This window comes from Coenobita brevimanus, chromosome 68, assembly GCF_032717465.1.
Source record: "Coenobita brevimanus isolate Jiangsu-jjx chromosome 68, ASM3271746v2, whole genome shotgun sequence".
Taxonomy (NCBI): Eukaryota; Metazoa; Arthropoda; class Malacostraca; order Decapoda; family Coenobitidae; genus Coenobita; species Coenobita brevimanus.
In genome coordinates, this window is record NC_137021.1 from 22396683 (window position 1) to 22415234 (window position 18552).

General features: G+C 40.6%; 1 protein-coding gene across 1 annotated transcript in view; it reads right to left on the reverse strand.

Moving 5' to 3' along the window:
- Positions 1–18552, reverse strand: part of LOC145405862 (microfibril-associated glycoprotein 4-like) — a 136379-nt gene that overhangs the window by 23015 nt on the left and 94812 nt on the right. Inside the window, exons 2-3 of the mRNA XM_080277118.1 lie at positions 11001–11455; positions 10583–10696 (exon numbers count right to left, since the gene is read on the reverse strand). Of these exons, the coding sequence (XP_080133244.1) occupies positions 10583–10696; positions 11001–11455 (569 nt within the window). The remainder of the gene's footprint in view (positions 1–10582; positions 10697–11000; positions 11456–18552) is intronic.

Consider the following 18552-nt stretch of genomic DNA (forward strand, 5'->3'; position numbering starts at 1 on the left):
CGATTAAATTAAATTCTTACTTCCTTAACCCGCCCCGTCCCGTTGACGTATGGGTACGTTGCAACAATTTGCATTTGCCAGTCCCGGTGACGTACCGGTACGTCGTGCAATTGCAAGGTCCCTAATTTGCACAATTTTCAATTTTCGCGCATGATTTTTCGTACGTATACACGGGACACCTTCCTCTATTCCTCTACAAGATGCCAAGCAGGGACAATGCCTTACACTGCATAACCTCCCCCCTCCCCCCCTCACACCATTGTCTCGGCAATTCACCTGTTACCAGTGACCTGGCCAGTAAAGATATTCAGGGGCAGAGTGATTCCCCAATCGATGACAATGTGGAGGACAAAGTTTACATAGCATTAGAAGAAGAAACAGTCAGAAATAATCATCAGGTAATGTGGCAAAAAAAGGTCAGGTATGGTGATTAGTTAGTGAGTGAAACAATGCTTATAATGCCTATATTATTACTTGAAAACTAATATACTCTCATACTATAAATAAATTCGTACCAAGTAAATAAATAAATACCGTTTATGAGTTGTGTGAAATAGTTACCCTCCCACAGAACTCGTTTTCTTTGGTGCCAGCATGTTAGAAAACCCAGTCAGGTAAGGAGGAACTCCTACCTGGATTGAGTATTTTAAACCTCAGGTGAGCGATTTCTCTATGAATTTTCGATGTTTCTCACCAAAAGCGGAGGTTTTAGCCAAAATTTTTTTTTTCGAAAATACCTCGGGATTGGGGGATGTCAGAGGTGCGGAAAACCTCGGGACATGACGGGTTAACCCATACTCTATGGGGATTTTCTTTTGCTGTCATTAATAATCAGGATCAAATTCAAACCGTTCTTTATGGATTGGTAGGCTTTATTGAACATTTAGCCTCTGGACACTACTATGGCTTCCTTCACACAAGAAAAATCGTCTAGAATTAGTCAGAAAAAGTACAAAAGATGTCAGCCACTTTCTCTGGGCTAAGGCTAGATTAGCCCTTCTTTCTTAGTCGTCTCATACTTGATAATAAATATATAATAGGCGTACACACTGAAAATGTGGAACGTGTTCGAGCGAGTGAGCAAGCAAGTCAGGCAGCGCTGAATATTGACTCTTGTGGCTCATCATCTTCCTCTGATTTCCTGACCTGAAATTGCCAAAAAGAACCTATTGAATTATACTAAAAATAATCACTCACACTTCCTAATACCAGAACTCCTCTTCTGTTAATTTCAGGTCTAGGGCTTGGGACCTAGCAGGTTAATAATGACTTTGCCTTTTGTTCACTCACAAAAAATCACTTTCACCAAATCTCTCGGTGTGCTCCAAATCGAATCAGAAATAAGAAATTTAGAGTTTCTTTCGTCAATCAGGGTATTGTGTTAGTTTGACTTGGATTCAGTCAAAAGTAAAAAAAAAAAAAAAAGGTATTATTTGTTTTGAAAATGCAAAACCTGGTTGCCCCAGCAATCGTTGAAAAATACTGCTGCTCTACTCACGCAACTTTAGACCGTTGCCTCTTGCACAGCCGGCTGTTAAACTAATCTGCCTTTTTAAAAATCGTTTCCTCAGTTTACAGAAAAACTATTGGGAATTATGGGTTGTCTATGAAATGAAAATAATTGAAGATTTTCATGCAGTTTCCAAAATCTTTCTCATAACTTCAAAATTGGCTAAGATATTCAAAAAAGTTTGCTACTGTTCTACAGAATTTTACTCCCAACCCCTGCCCCCATTTCTTGCTGAAGAGATAAATTTTTCGCCCAGGTACAGTCAACAAGAGTTCCACCTAGACCACCTACTCACGGGGTATGGCTAACATGGCAACAGCACGTGTATGTGTGTTCCTGTGTACATGCCCACCAATTTATCGAATCATCAAGCTTCATCCTCTTTGCCGTATTATACTGTATTATTATATGGTCATTGTATTATGCTGTGATATTGGCTAATAAATACTGTGTGACTGGTATAATGAGCTGTGCACTATGCTGTTTATAAAGTCTGATTTATAAAAAATAATTCTTTTATCTTGTAGCGTGAGCCACGATACAGGTTGAGTTGTGGTTCAGATACAGTGAGCAACTTCACCCATAAATGGCGCGATGTTTCTGAACCACAACTCAACCTGTATCGTGCTTCACAGTACAAGAGAAGAAAAGAATTATTTTATATAAATCAGGCTTTATGAATAGCATAGTGCACAGCTCATTATCCCAATCACACAGTATTTATTAGCCAATATCACAGCATAATACAATGACCACATAATAATATAATATGGCAAAGAGGATGAAGCTTGATGATTCGATAAATTCTCGGGCATGTACACATAAACACACACACACACACACACACACACACACACACACACACGCTGTTGCCACGTTAGCCATATTCAGCGACTAGGTGGTCCAGGTAAAACTCTTGTTGACTGTACATATGTCGGGGGTCCAAACTGTGACCAAATTTGGTGTTCTCGCTCGCTTTGCTTCCTCAAACAATAATCTTAACCCCTTTGTACACGATGATGCATTTATCTTCATATGGGTGTGGCTGTGACTATACTCGTTGATGCTTTTGGCACCATTAAAGCATAAAAACTTTCGTCAGAGGAAAAGTTTTTGGCCGATCGGCGTCATTTTTGGAGACATTGTAGCTTCCCTGCTCCTTGTCAAAAATAATGAGTTGGCAACTGTGGGTCCTGATTCCAGCAAAAGAGCGGACAAGTTATTCAGTATCAAATGAGCTGTGAGTGGGGATGGTACTGTGCGGCTCTCTCCCTTTAAATTTCCACTCTTACTCCAGTCCCGGCCGTGCAACACATTTCACTATACAAGCAGTTGTTGTGTATAGTGTTTGGGCACTGTTGTGATTAGATTTGGTGTTTGCAATAGGATATTTGGTGTTTGTGAAGCAATCCTGGTCGTTATCAACCAATGGCCCAACGAAGATTATGCTACTGGGCAGAGTTTGTGGAACACTTTAAGTGTTCCTGACTTGCAGAATGTTGATGATGCAGAACAGTATTTCACATCTACTGTATTCAGGCTGGTCTTCTATGCCTCGAATGTCTGGAAAACTTTGCAGGAGACCTGTGCCTTGAGGGAATGAAGAGTGTGCCTTGGCTAGGAGTTCTACCAAGTTCCCATTAGGAGATAGAGGACGATTTAAGATGTTTTGTTTTATTAATTATTATTTTAGTTCTGCTTAAATCAGTTGCCCATTATCGATGGTTTCTGAAAAACTAATGTTGCAACTCACGGAGAGCCATGGCTCATCTGTCACCTCTTCCTCTTCTTTACTAGTGATCTGGAAGAGTGTGAGGAAAATAACGTGCAAGTATTCACCTTATCCTCCACTGATACGTAACACTCAAGGAATTTCTGTATCCCACACCTTTGAGGTATCTTCAGCCGTGGCAGAGCACTTTTATAATGTTTCTCAATCAGAACAATCCAAGCCTTTGAGCTGTTTCCAGCGTCAACAGGTGGGGTTAGGTTCCATTCTGTCTATTGCAGGGTAACCTTAGAATGTTTTCTTTACCCTACATGAACTGCAGGCTGCACTCGAGCAGTGTACTGATTGCTCCTGGACCTGATGTCATTTCTCATGCTAAGATTTGCTATTTGCCATACGATTCTCTGTTATTTTTTATTAGATTGTATAACAGGATATGGGATGACGGTTTAGTGCCCACTAATTGGAAGATGGCTATGGTCCTGCTATTTCCCAGCCATGTAAGGATCATTATAATGTTTGTAATCCTCGTCCCATCTGTCTGTCATCTTGTGTGTGCAAAGTGTTTGAGACGATGGTTAGTGTGAGGCTTGTTTGGCATCTAGAGAAAAATGGTTTCTTATCTCCATCACAAAATGAGTTTTGTAGGATATGGTTTACATCAGACAACCTCATCAGACTTGAGTCATCAGTCTGTGAGGCAATTAGCCTACATCTCCACAACATCTTGTGACTGTGTTCTTTGACCTGGAAAAGACGTATGATATGGTACAGCACCATAGCATTCTGAGTCAGCTTCACAGTATTCGTCTGTGTGGCTGCCTACTATTGTTCCTCATTGACTTTTTGTCAAACCACAGGTTTCAAATACGTGGGGCTTCCTCATTCTCTGTCCCTTGAAATCAGGAGAAGGGAGTTCTGCAGGGCAATGTACTCAGTGTTCCTTTATTTGCTGTTGCCATCAGTGGAAAAACAGACTCCCTTCCTGAGGGGGTGCCTTCTTCCCTTTATGTGGATAATCTAGTAATAAGGTTTGCAGGCACCAGGATGTTGCAGTTGAGAGAAGAATGCAGATAGCACTAAACAGGGTCGCCAGCTGGGCGGACTGGAGAGGTTTTCGTTTTTCTTCAAGGAAGAATGTAGTATGCATTTTTGTAGGAGAAAGGAGGTTCACCCAGACCAAATTTCTTGTCTCAAACTTTGACTGTTGGTTTACTTAGGTTTTGCAATTGAAACTTCTACGAGTGCATTGCATGCAAGCTAAGATTTTGTTGAGGATACCATCTCACACCTCGTGGGATGCTGATCAGAAGACAGTCCTCCATCTGTATCAACTTTAGTGAGATATAAACTTACCAATGGATGAGAGGTGTACGCCTTTGCTACTGTATCAGGGCTTAGTGTTCTCTGTCTTGTTCATCATGCTAGTTTGCATATTGCTACTGTTTTTTTCAGCTCCTCCCCAATTCCTTGCATGCTGGTGGTGGCTGGCATGCATCCCTTAGATCTGCAGCACAAGTCACTAATTATTCGTTGCGGAAATGTCTGAGACGTATGCCAGACTGACTGCTGTTTGTGTGTCACAGTAGTAATTTTTCCAGTTCCATGATTCTCATCCTAGCACTCCGCATCGGTCTGGAAACAGGGTCAGGCAGATTATGGGGGATTTAGGTCTCTTTACAGAGCCTGTTTGGCCTGTCAGGCTCCTAAGAATTGTTCCATGGTTTTCCCAGCAGTGCCAGTGTGCAGAGATATTGAAGGAACCAAGGCTTCTATCCTCTTTCTAGCTCTCTATCAGCTATTTTTGTAACATTCGTCCATTCACTGAGACACTGTATATACAGATGGTTCGAAATCAGACCCTGATGGCGGGTTTGAGGTGGATTTCCCAAATTTTGTGAAGGGAGGAAGTCCTTCTATAGATTCCTCTATTTTTACAGGGGAATAAAATGCTGTTGCTTTACCTCTTCAGCTGATTTTAAGACAAGAGGAGGCTACTTTTACGGATTTTAGTGATTCTCAAAGCGTCCTTTTGGCCTTTGAGTCCAGTTCAGGCAATCCCTTGGTTCAGGTTGTTCTCGAGTGGCTTTTTCTGAGTCAGGGGCATGGTATGCTAGTCTGATTTTGGTGGGTTCCAGCTCATATTTGTGTGCAGTGCATGAGAGGGCAGATATATTATCTAAAGATGTGTCTTCTCGACGACCTCCTGCCAACTCCCTGCTTCCTGCTTCCGTTATGACATATTCGTACTTGTTGGCAGAGACTGTGGGATGGTGTTGCGCATAATAAAGAAGATTTTTCAGAGGACGGTTGTGCCGAGGGTTCTTCTCTCGATGCTTTGGCTGTTGGAGGTGGCTGTTGCCCAGCTTCGCATTCGGGACCCACGGCTTACTTATGAGTTCCTTTTGTGTAGTGGAACTCATCCATATTGTGATGACTAACTTGTTCCCTTTATTGTCCGTCACTTGCTGCTTCAGTGTCTAATTCTGGGGGACCTGCATCGGCGGTTTCTCAATACTCATTCAGAGATGGATGTACCTGCTATCTGTCCTTGAGGGCTTGGAGAAGCCTATGGCTATCTGACAGATGTTTTTCCTTTTCTTTGGGAGGTGGGCTTCTTACTCTGTTTTGGGGTAATTAATTTTTACCTATTCATATTTTTGATGTTTTTTAGTTTTACTTTAACGTGGAAATATCGAGTTTATTCTCGCATCCAAAATTTAAGTTCTTTTAGATGCATTATGACCGAGTTGTTGCAATGCCAAGATGTACTAATTCAGTTCTATATTAATGGTTGAAACTTAGTGTTTTCTTGATCGTTCTCTAGCACTTTTAAGCTCTTTGAGAAGTTGAGTGGCCTATACCTTGTGTTATCTTGTAACGATAACAAAGTTTATATTAACCCTCCACGTGCCAGCTATTTTTAGCCCTATTGGTCACCCCCGTGCCGGCCATTTTTTGACCTTTATTTTTATTGGCTAAATTGATAGATTTTGATGTGAAAACAACGAATTTTACCATTAAAATACCAAAGCTCAGAAATGGGTTTTATTGAGTCCTGCATACTCGTATACAGGTATTCCCGTTCTCTCACGCTTGCCACGTAGGTGAAAGACGTTTTTTTATGTAAGATAGACTCAGGTATTTATGTTGGGAAGCTATAGCAATTTTCAGTACACTTTTCTGATTACTTATTACTTCAGCATCTGTCACAATTTGCATGTATCTCTCACTGTGAATGCATTATCTTACACTTACTTATAGATAGGTACAACTTGATTTCCCTATGAACAGTCCTGGCACTTACAAGAAGGTATTTACAGCTTGACATCACTATGTACAGTTTTTACACTTAGAAGAAAATATTAACTTGATTTCACTATGTATAGACCCTTCACTTACATGAAAATATTTACAACATGTCTTCACTATGTACAGCACTTGATGAGGCACACAGGCAGAGTAAGGCTGAGCGAGTGTGAGGGGGGAGTGAGTGGGTGTATGGCCTTCACTGCTTGAGGCATGATAGAGGAACAGTTAACATACATGCCTGCCAATTTTTACCCGCAAATCTTTAAAAATGTGGCCACAGTGAATGTTTTAATTTTAAACCATTTTAAAACGGCACTGGCACTGATCACAGATTTTTGTTAGACCGTTTTAAAATGGCACTGGCATGCAGAGGGTTAAAAACTTGTCATCATCTGAGTAAATGGATTCACTCTGATGATTTGTAAAGATCTCCCAAGTATTTCAGTTGGGAGGAAAGTCAGGAAATACAGTGATGCATCTTCCATATTTTCCCGTCCTTCTACAGGGCCACTTACTACAGCTTTTCTTTCCCTCCTCCATCTTCTACTTTGCTGCCCCTTCCATACCTTCTACCCCACCTGTTAATGACAACAGACAAGGGCTTCACTCAACAACTCACCTCACTGTTTCTTGTGTCTCTTTCTCCACATATCAAGATCACTTGGCTGATCATAACATTAATCTGGATTCCAATTATAGGTAAAATGTTGTGAAGCGTGTGAACAGCCTTGCTGGTACTTGCTGCATTTGCTTCATCTCTCGATGATAGTGATGGAGATGGGGTCCCTCCACTCAAGGGCATTGGTGAAGCCCCAGTTTGAAGTACTGATGGTAAAGGACGTCATCTCCCTCCACTTTGATCTACAGGTGTTACTGACAATCATCAAAAAACTCTCAAAATTTGCCGGTCAGCTGTCCACCACGTTGTCCTTACTTGCTTCTTTGGTCAACAAACACGTCAACGTGTCCTTCTGGATACCTTTGTACAAATCATTGCAGTGGAAATTGAGTTTCATAGACATAAAAATTTGCTAGTTTAAATGGTCATCTGCATCACAATGCCCCTGTTAGAATATCACGTTTAAACCTAGATCGTTTTGATCTCAATGGTTAGGTTCTGGTTGGTATTTTTAGTTTTGCAACATCTAGTTACCTGTCAGTATTTCCTTACATAGATCCAGCGGCATATGACCTTGGCAGTTGCGCTGCCAGATTTGAAATATATTAAATCAGTCGTTACATAGATAGAGACTTTAGCCTCGGTGCTGGAGGCACAAGCTAGGTTGCTAAACTTTCGCCATAATTTGGTTTGTAATATTGTCATATATATGAATGAAATGGGTTCACAATTGAACAAGTTTTCGTATGTTTTAGTAAAACTGGATAGTAAGATAAATATTGTCACAGAAATATTGTATATCACCTTCCATTCTGGCTCATTGTATCTGTCTCTCCAGTTATTAATAATGAAAGTTGAGGATTTTGTCCACATTTTAGTGATTGCTTTTAGTGGTTATGTCCCTCTAGACCTTCTTCTGTTTCAGATATGCTGGCATCCCTCAGGGATCAGTTTTGGCGCCAACGCCCTTTCTCATTCATATAAATGACCTCCCATCTGTCACTCACAACCCAATACTCACTTATGCTCATGACTCGACCCTTCATAGTTCTTTCACATTTAGTACCTCCTTTACACAATTTGATATTATAAATTCCCAAATAAACACAGCAATTTCTCTGAACCAGGATCTTTCTAAAATTTATCAATGGGGACAAACGAATCTGGTTTCATTTAATGCTCAGAAAACTAAATACATTAATTTCTCCAACAGAAAGTATCCCTCAGACTTTCACATAATTATAAATGATGTCAGTATTCCTATATCCGCTACAATTGATATCCAGGGCGTTACTCTAAACACCAACCTAAGCTGGACAGCTTATGTTAAATCCCTTGCTAAAAATGCTTCTAAAAAATTGGGACTTGTGTACAGAGTTCGTGAGTTCTGCACTGCGAGCAGATGGCCACAATATACAAAAGTCATCTGCGTTCTCATATCAAATACTGTTCACCACTGTGGAGTGGATGTGGAGCGGTTGCACTGGGGCACTTGGACAAAATTCAAAATAAAGCCATTAGATTAATCAATAATCCTGCCATTACGCAGGACTTTCCTCCATTATCAGTACGTAGAGATGTTACTTCTTTAGCATTATTTTATCGATATTTTTACTGTATATGCTCTGATGAACTGGCTTCATTTGTGCCTCCCCTTCACATTTTCTCCCAAAATACTCGGCCAGCTGGGAGTGCCCATGAACTCACACTCTCTCCCTCGCAATGCAGAACCTCTTCTTATCAAAATTCATTTATCCCCAGAACTACTACTCTCTGGAATTCACTTCCTGGGAGTTGCTTCCCACAAACTTTCAATCCACTTAAATTTAAATCCAGTTGTTATAAATATTTTATGAATGGAGGATGCCTTTGGGCACATGGGCTTATTTTTTTTTACTTTGATTATCCTTCCTCCATTCATTATCTATTTAAATATATATATATATATATATATATATATATATATATGCCTTAGTCTTCGAATCGGGTCACACTAACTTCAGTCTTGTTCCTATTTTCTCTTTCTCCAGTCTAACACTGTATTATGCCGTCTTCAAAGCTACCTCCCTTTCCACTACTATCATGGTTCATATCCCACTTCGTTCTTCAGTCATTTTCGATCTCTTACAACTAATACTTTTTGGTTTTCACCTGTTCCCTATTCGCTGCGTCTGTGTACTTTGAATCTTTCGTTCTATATGTCCATTGCCTACGTCTCATCTGACCTTATACATTCGTGTTTGTCAGTTCTACCACCAATTCGTCTTTCTCTTGCGTTCCTCTGTAGTTTCCTCCCTATAATGGCTGCTCCCTGCGAGAATGCTGTACTGTGCAATCTTTCAGTGAAGTCTATTTCTTCTGCATGTTCCTGCACACCTGCTCCAAAAATACCCATATTCCACACTCTTGGATTATGTGCACTGCTCCAGTTTTCGAGGTCCGTTATTTACAAGTGTTACCTGCCCGAACGTCCTTGTAAAGTCACTCAAATCTTCTAGTCTTTACATTATTCCCGACTATTGTTCCTTAAAGTCAAATTCTCTCTCTACATATCCAACATACCAACATTATGCCATCCGTTCTCACAGAGTAATTTCGAAATATCTGTGCCTAACAATATCTCTTCCACAATCCCCATTGATGATGTTAATACTTGCTCTTTTCAGCTGGGCATGACAGATTACCTCAACAGCTCTGACTTCGCATGTGTCATTTGTTTCATCACTCCTTCTTCAGCCTTGATTTTGTGTACCCTCCTATCTTGATTGCCCTTGTAGGATTCCTGATAATAGGTGTAACAGTCCTTGTTTACTCTTGTGTCAAATGTATGGGAAAAAAGTACTTCATGAAATAAGGATTGCTACAACGTAAATTAGGACAGGAAACAGTGAATTTTGTTCAATCTGGAAGTGATGTGAAAAATTTGCAGCCTGATCCTAGATGAGAGGTGGCTTACAGTGGAAACATGACAGCTTCTGTCCCAAAATCACCCACACAACCCAACCACTAACGTCAGTCCCAGGACCACCCCCAACGATACCACTGCCATCTCCAGATCTACCTGCACAATAGCTGTTGAACTGGACATAATTTTTTTCGTTGTGTGTGCAGTTGTGCAACTACTTGAGTTGCTCGCTTCTCTGTACATTTACCCACAGCTAATTACTTGGTACAGTGAACATCCTGGAAAGTCTGATTTTTTTTTTTTCACATTCTCGGAAAAGCTGGAAAAAACTCTCCACATCCTCAGTATTTTGTGCGAGTTGTCAAGTTATTACGAGGCCTTAGTTCTTCGTGAAGACGCCGTGGATCCTATGCATTACAGAACCCAGGAGTTAATAATGGTACTGGTATATAACATTTCGTAACCTTACATTACAGGTAAGGGAAAATTTAAAGAAAGCAGTAAAACCTGAAAGCACAGTTGGAGGTAGCTGCATCGTGGTCAGAGTCAGGAGTGGAGAACATCATGCCATTATGACTATAACCTTCTCGTGACAGTCCATCCCCTGCATCACCAGAGTACCTGGAATCAGAATTGGAATAGTTACACATAATAATTTACAGATGCATTAAACTTTATCACCGATTAGCAAAGATCTGTACGTACAAGTATCAAACTATTATATAAATTTCCTGTATAAGATAAGTAACTCATTACCTCCTTTCGTTCTCTGCATTTTTTTTTCTTCTAGAAAAAAGTTTATTTTCCTATTATTAGGTAGCCAAAGTTTATTTTACTATCATTATCCAACCCGATTCTACAACTACATAATTTCCATTATAACAGTGATAAAGTCAAAGGGGAGGACCATATACGTGTGGTTTACCTGCCAACACTAAGCCGATAGTTGTCATTGGCTGGACCCACACTGAACATTCCATATTTGGCATAGCGCTGTTCTCCATCAAAATTTGCCAGGTCCACTCTCAGTTCCTGTAGAGACCACGAGGTGAGTGTATGCAACAGATCGAGGCCCAGCCAGAACTCGCTTTCTAGATTTCCAAAGCCTAACTGATACTCGACCCAGGTGCGGTAGAAGTCCTCGCGGGTAGAGGTGGCGTTGGTACGGTGCTGGAAGACAGTCCAGCCACCGCCGTCGACCATGTGATCACAGAAGACAGTCGCCGCGTCGTGAGGGCGACCAGGGTAAGGGTAAACCTCCCGTACCCCTCGACCACTGTCACCAGATGCCAACAGATCCTTGCAGTGCCGGGGTCTGGCTCGCCACTCCCTCAGTTCGTTTATGGCACCTCTCACATCCTGCAAGGCCTTGCGAATTTCCTGGCACAAACGAGAAAGCTTATACTAGTTGGTGGAAGATGCTATGTATCAAACTGAGAACAATTAATAACATATTTCATATAATAATTATTAAATCATTTTTTGTTTCTCATAAGTTGAAGAAACCCTGTCTCACAGTAACAAGTTCACTGAATTGTGGGTGTTGACATAATTCTTCAGTAGTGAACATGAACACCAACAAAGTGTGTGGGGGAGCTGCAGAGAGAGAGAAATCACTGACTGTGTTAAAAGCTGATGATTCATTCATAAGCAGTAACTACTGACATTAACCCCTTAACCGCGGGCCTGTTTTGCTTTGACTTGCGGCTCCCGTGGGCATATTCGTACTCCGACAGACTCTATAAAAATATTTACCAAAAATCAGTTATTAGTCCTAGAATATCAAAATCAAATATGCATATGGCACATACCTTCAGCTTTCTCCTGGGGTGTTTGTTGCGCCTTTGTCGAGTACCGTAGGACTTGTGGAGACCTCTGAAGTTGGGTAACGAAGTCTCCACTTTACACTTCCCGACAACCCGTAATATGATTACCACAGCCTGATAGTATCACTAGAAACACTATTCTATGATTCTCAAATAGTTTGGAATCCATACTTAAAAAAAAAACCCACTGTGAAAGCAATGAAAATTACGAGCACGTATATGACCTTCCCACTTGCGATCGTTCGCCGCTGGTGTCTTGTCATTTATTATTCATAAAACCCCTCACACTTTATATTTCTATTACTATATAACACTTATATATATCTACAGTCTTTATCCATAAGTTTCCTTCAGTAATAGTAGTTTATTGTCACTGTAGCCATTCAATTTCTCTTTCAGTAAAATATGTAGCATTCACTTTTTCGTCCTGTATACTAGCGTTGAGAGTGAATGTCACTTTCACCTTCACTTTCATAACTCATAGTATTCATACATGCTAAAGTGAAACTTTCACTTTCATTGCTCCTAGTATATATACTCGTATTCTTATAATACTACTCATTTACATTTCTATTTACATTCTCTATTTTATTTACATTATTTACATTTTTATTTACACTGTGTTAGGCACTGTCACTTGCAGTAACTTATAAAACTATTTTCCACTGTTCACTTACATTTACATTCATTGCTTTCACTTGCTGTTTACACATTATTTACATTTCCACTTGCACTGTTTTACTCACCAGAAAGATCGTCACTCTCTATCATTTGTCAGCCCTTTACCTCTTTCACACGAGGTTTAGTAGGGGGTAGAGGTCACAGGGCCCTTTGCATGGGGCTAAAAAGCGGCGGAATTTCGCAGGCGCAAATCCGACGTACTTTCACCTTGAAAGACGACAGTAAACTGATACTGGTGGCCTGCCTAGGGAGAGTGGAATACTGCCAACGTCAGCCTTGTGACAGCTGCTAATATATATCTATGAAATGACTGGCAGGAAATCTAGACAATACATAATAAATTAAGTAGTTCCAGATGTAAATATCACTTAGGCTTCTCCCTTCCCTCCTTATATATATTTTTATTACAAGAATAGATTATACAGCATATTTCAAGGGGAAATAAACAGCGAAAATTAGCGAACGAGTGCACGTGAGGTGTTGTCAGGTGATAATTAGCCAATTCCAGGTGTATGGCACTGTCATTTACCTTATTTCTTTTTTGTATATATTATTTGGTATAAGAATAGGGCATAGGCCTTATTTCAATGGAAGAAATCAGTGGAAAATTCCAGGGAAGATTTACTTAGCACAGAATACAGTGTGGTGGCCTGCAATAATTAGGTAGTTCCTGGTGAATGTAAATATCACTTAGGCTTCTCCCTTCCTTTCTTATATATATTTTTATTCCGAGAATAGATTATATGACGTATTTCAAGGGGAAATAAACAGCGAAAATTAGCGAACAAGTGCACGTGAGGTATTGTCAGGTGATTTAATTAGCCAATTCCAGGTGTATGGCACTCTCACTTACCTTATTTCTTTTTTGTATATAATATTTGGTATAAGAATAGAGCATAGGGCTTATTTCAATGGATGAAATAAGTGGAAAATTCCAGGGAAGATTTACTTAGTGTAGCATGGCTTGGTAGGCAAGAGGAGAGGGTAATGGAGGGGAGGTAGGGAGGGGAATCAAGAACAGGGAGAAATGGCTAAATTGTCAACAATGGATGGGAATGCAGATGAGATTAGGAGTGCTGACTAGTGTTGGACATTGGCAGTACTGATAGATGATACAAGTCACCACTTGAAAGCCCGGGCGAATTCAAAATAACACAGAATCACAAAAGTGATGCCCCGCGGTATGATCTCTTGCTCCCAAGCGTCATGAAAGTGACGCCCCGCGGTTAAGGGGTTAAATATCCTGTAGTACCTAAGGTTTGTCTATAAACCTTTAAGAATGGAAGGAAGGTGCAGAGACCCTCTTATGTTTTTGTTGTTTTACTCTAACATAACGAAAGAATCGTGATCATTGATGTGAAGAAAATCTTGAGGATTCACTCTGAATAAATTAACCTACGACACAAGTCCTGACTTACTGTTGTTGATAAGATATTTTTTAACTCTTGAGGTTTAAAGTCTTCACGTAGCTAGCAAGAAGGAGCACTCAAGGAGTGCAACACCCGTACCCTACGGCAGGTCTAAGGGACAAACATTTGGCTCTGCCCTGTGGTCTTGCCATTTGACTGATTGTTCCCATAATGATATTAAATCATCCTCGCCTGACCTTCCACTGTTCTACCAAGTTTGGTCCAAATTGGATAAAAACTGAGTTGACCTTGACTATGACCTCGACTTTCATCCTTGTCTGACTTCCTGTGTTTCAAATATGCTTGATTTAAGTCGAATGATAATTATTTGATTCATAGGATCTATCCTTTGACCATGCTTTATGATCTTGGCCTTTAACCGAATGGTCTCAGAATTTAATGTTTTCTGTGCATTACCCTGAAATCTTCCTCCAAGTCTGGAGTAAATCAAACTCATGCTATATAAGGTGACCTAGCTGTGTGAACTTTGACCTTTGATCTATTGTTCTTTAAAAGAATATGCCAAGCCCTGGGAAGGCCCTCAGCCCATCACCAAAATTTGGTTTATATCAGATCAAAACTGAGTAATTTTGTTCACCCACCCACCCACCCACACTGAACAAAACTATACCACTCTTGCTACTGGGAAAGCGTGTAACAATCTACTTCAGATAACCATAGCTAAATAAAGAAGCCCATCCCTTCAGAACGTCTTAAACATGTGATAAGATAATAGCTATATGAAAGTTATTTCTTACCTTACTCCCTTCTCACTTTTCCCGACCATTCTGCAACCACTTATATATGCGCTACTTTCGTTCTCTTTATTCATCAACGTAAAACGTTCCCTCCTTCTGATCACTAACTCGTCTTTCTCCACCAGCATCCTACCATTGTTGTGTTATATCCCTCTGGGACTTCTCTTATCACCTTGACTTTTTGTTTTTACCTCCTATTATAACAGTTTCAAGTTCCCTCCATTTTGTACGTAGGTTTCTCCAAACTCGTCCTCCATTATATTTTTTAAATTCTTATTTTATTAGTATTTTTAACTCTCTCGTCTTCTGACCATACAACTCTGTTTTCTGTCTTCCCATTCACTATTGGGCCTATTCCTCTACTTCCCATCCAACCACTCTATGCTTTCTCCTCTTCCGGACCTTTTTTCACCTCCTAATTCTAAGACGCCGTTCCTTCCACCTCCTTACTTATACTGATCAAACGCACTACCTCACATGCCACACAAAATTCTTTTATATACTCCTTATACAGTACATACCTTCCACCCCCAGCATCTGCTTCAGATCATATATGCCTACTCTCTCATTCACTTCTTTCATGTCTTTCTACATTTCTTTCTCCTGCTTTAGGTCATCTGCTCTCTATCCAGCAACTGCTTCCACCTGTATCCCTCCACGTGTTTTTTTTTTTTTCCATTCATGGCTTTTGTACACCTCTGCCTTTGACATTATGGAGAGGGTGATCAAACAATCAACTTTTCCATCTATACACTCTACTGTGTTGCACAAATTATCTCATTCAGTCATCCACATACACATTAAAAAATGACTGAACATAAATGGCTTATGTTCATCCACTTTACTATTTATCCTCTTTATCACTCGCCATGTATACCTGTGAATCAGCCTGTGACTGAAATAGGTAATGAATTATTGCCAAGCCCCTCTCTGCGCAAACGACCAGCAGGGCACTACCATTCCCATGCTCTTCAAAGGGTTCACCCCACAGTTGAACCAACCCATTTACTCCCACAGTCCTCACTTTTCCCTATCTATCTTGAGTCAGAAATATTCTCTCGCTATGTTCATTCTTATCCAGACATTCTTCCTACAGTCCCCTACAATTCCTCTTTCACTCTAGCTGCTTGGTTCCATCCCCTTGCTCAAACATTTAAATTAGTTACCTTAGCAACCTGATGTTACCAAAAGATGTTTGGTCTTGAAAAAATTATCTTATAGAAAGGATTTTACAAAGCATCTGATATGTATTGAAATACATTTTAATGCAACTATATTCTGTACGGTATGTAAATAGATTTAAATATGAGTACTGTATAATGTATTAAATACATTTTATGTAAGTATGGTGTTTAGTATTTAATTACGGTGAATCTATTTTGTCTCCATCACTGTTTTGACCTGTAGACAATGATAGCTACTCTGACGGCAGCAACACTAAAAATGTGAGATTTTTTTCTCCTGTATTACAGACTGCAATTAATTGTAGCCGCCGCCAAGGCGACTGGTCACCAAAGCAATAGTAATAATAAAAGTAATACTAATAATACTAATAATAATAGTAATAATAATAATAGAAACAACAACAGCAACAACAGTAATCATCATCATCATCATCATCATCATCACCATCATCCGGACCTCCTTTCCCACCTAAGGGCAGGGTGAGGAGTAGCAATGTCCAGACAGCACAAACTTGCCCAATCCAAATAGGCCACACTTCCATTCACTCATCATTCAAGTCCCCGGAATCCTGGCTCTACCGGATACGCCAAAAACATTCACCACATTCTACAGCTTCACACAAACATATCTGGTTGAGTCAATCCGGACGCTGCCATGCTCACAAGGGATGCCAAAATCCCTGATCATGCATTTCTCCTCACAACATTCATCCAGCCAGCTCGATCTCGTTAGTTCCCTAGCCTCACCGACTTCCAAACCTCTCTTCCTCAAACACTCATCCACTAAATCTCCACCTTCTCCTTGGCCTACCTCGTCTCCCACCTCCTTCAAATTCGCTCAGGTAAACCTTTTTCACCACTCTATTGTTATCCATTCTTTCCACATGACCATACCATCTCAGGACACTCTCTTCGATTCTGGTGTCCACCGACTTCCTCACTCCACACCTTTCACGAATCACACTATTTCGTATCCTATCCACCCTCTATACTCTACATACATTCCTCAACAGTCCATCTCCACTGCTCTTACTCTTGACTTTTCATTTTCATGCCACACCATAGTCTCACACCCATAAGTTATAGTTGGCGCTAACACTCCCTCATGTATGCCTTGTGCAGCTGCAACACTCAAGCCTCTGTTTCTTATCACGGCCTTCATTGCACCAGCTACTTTTCTTCCTTGTGTCACTCTACTTTCAACTTCTTTTGCACATTTTCCTCTCTTTTCTATCACTGTACCCAAGTATTCGAACTCTTTCACCAATTCTAATCTCTCTCCATGCACTGTGACATCACACTGTGAGTCACCTCTCTCAATAACCATCACTTTTCTCTTCTCTACATTTACTCTCAAGGCACAACACTCACAGACATCAACAAAACTCTGCACTAGCCTACTAATTTCCTGTCCGGTACTTGCAAGCAATATTGCATCATCAGCATACAACAAATTTGAGATATTCCACCAATCACCATTCATTACCAACGCCATCCCTCTCTCCATTACTCGTGTTTGCATTTGTCTCATTACCCCATCCATATACTGTATATATTGAACAACCTTGGGGACATCACACAACCTTGTCGCACGCCCACACCGATTGTGAACCATTCACTTAGATGCCCATTAACCCTTACACATGCTTCGCTACCATCATAAAAACTCTTGACAGCATCTAGCAGCTTACCATCTACACCATACATGCGCAAAACTTTCCACAATCCCTCTCTGTCCACTTTGTCGTATGCTTTTTCCAGACCCATGAATGCCATAAACACTTTATGGTCCTTCTCAAAAGCCTTCTCTGCTATCTGTCTCACTGCAAATACTTGATCCACACATCCTCTGCCACTCCTAAAGCCACCCTGTTCACCACTCACTAGGACCCCTGATATCTCTCTTACTTTCTCTATAATAATTCTTCCATATACCTTCCATACCACACTCAATACATTTATGCCACGATAATTCTTGCACTCACTTTACTCTACTTTATTTTTGTACAGGGGTACAATCACAGCCTTTTTCCACTCTGCAGACACAGTTTCGCTCATCCATGCCTTCTTACATATCTCCAACAAGCACTTCATTCCACTCTCTCCACTGCACTTAAGCATCTCTGTGTACACCTCATCAACCCCAGCTGCTTTCCCATTTTTCAGCCGTTTCACAGCGCTCTTCACCTGTGCGAGTGTCACGTCTCCTGGCACTGCATTCCTTCTCTGCACACCCCCAAAACCAATCATGTTTACAGCCGCTCTGCTCTCTCTATTCCCATTCATCAGGCTTTCAAAATATTCTTTCCATCTGGTCCTTACTTCATCTCCATGGGTTAGTAACCTACCACCTGCATCCTTCACACTATCACATTTCTTTCCGCTTTCACTTCTACATTTCCGCACCTCTTTCCAGAATAACTTCCTATTTTCAGAGTAGTTTGCATTCATTTTTCTTCCCAGATCATCATTTACCTCCTTCATTTTCCTCTTCACTAGTCTCTTTACGTGCTTCTTGCTCTCGATACACTCAGTTCTTATTTCAACTGAACTATTGTGTAACCACTTTAGCCACTTCTTCCTCTTTTCCTCCATCGCTCTCTTAATCTCCTCATCCCA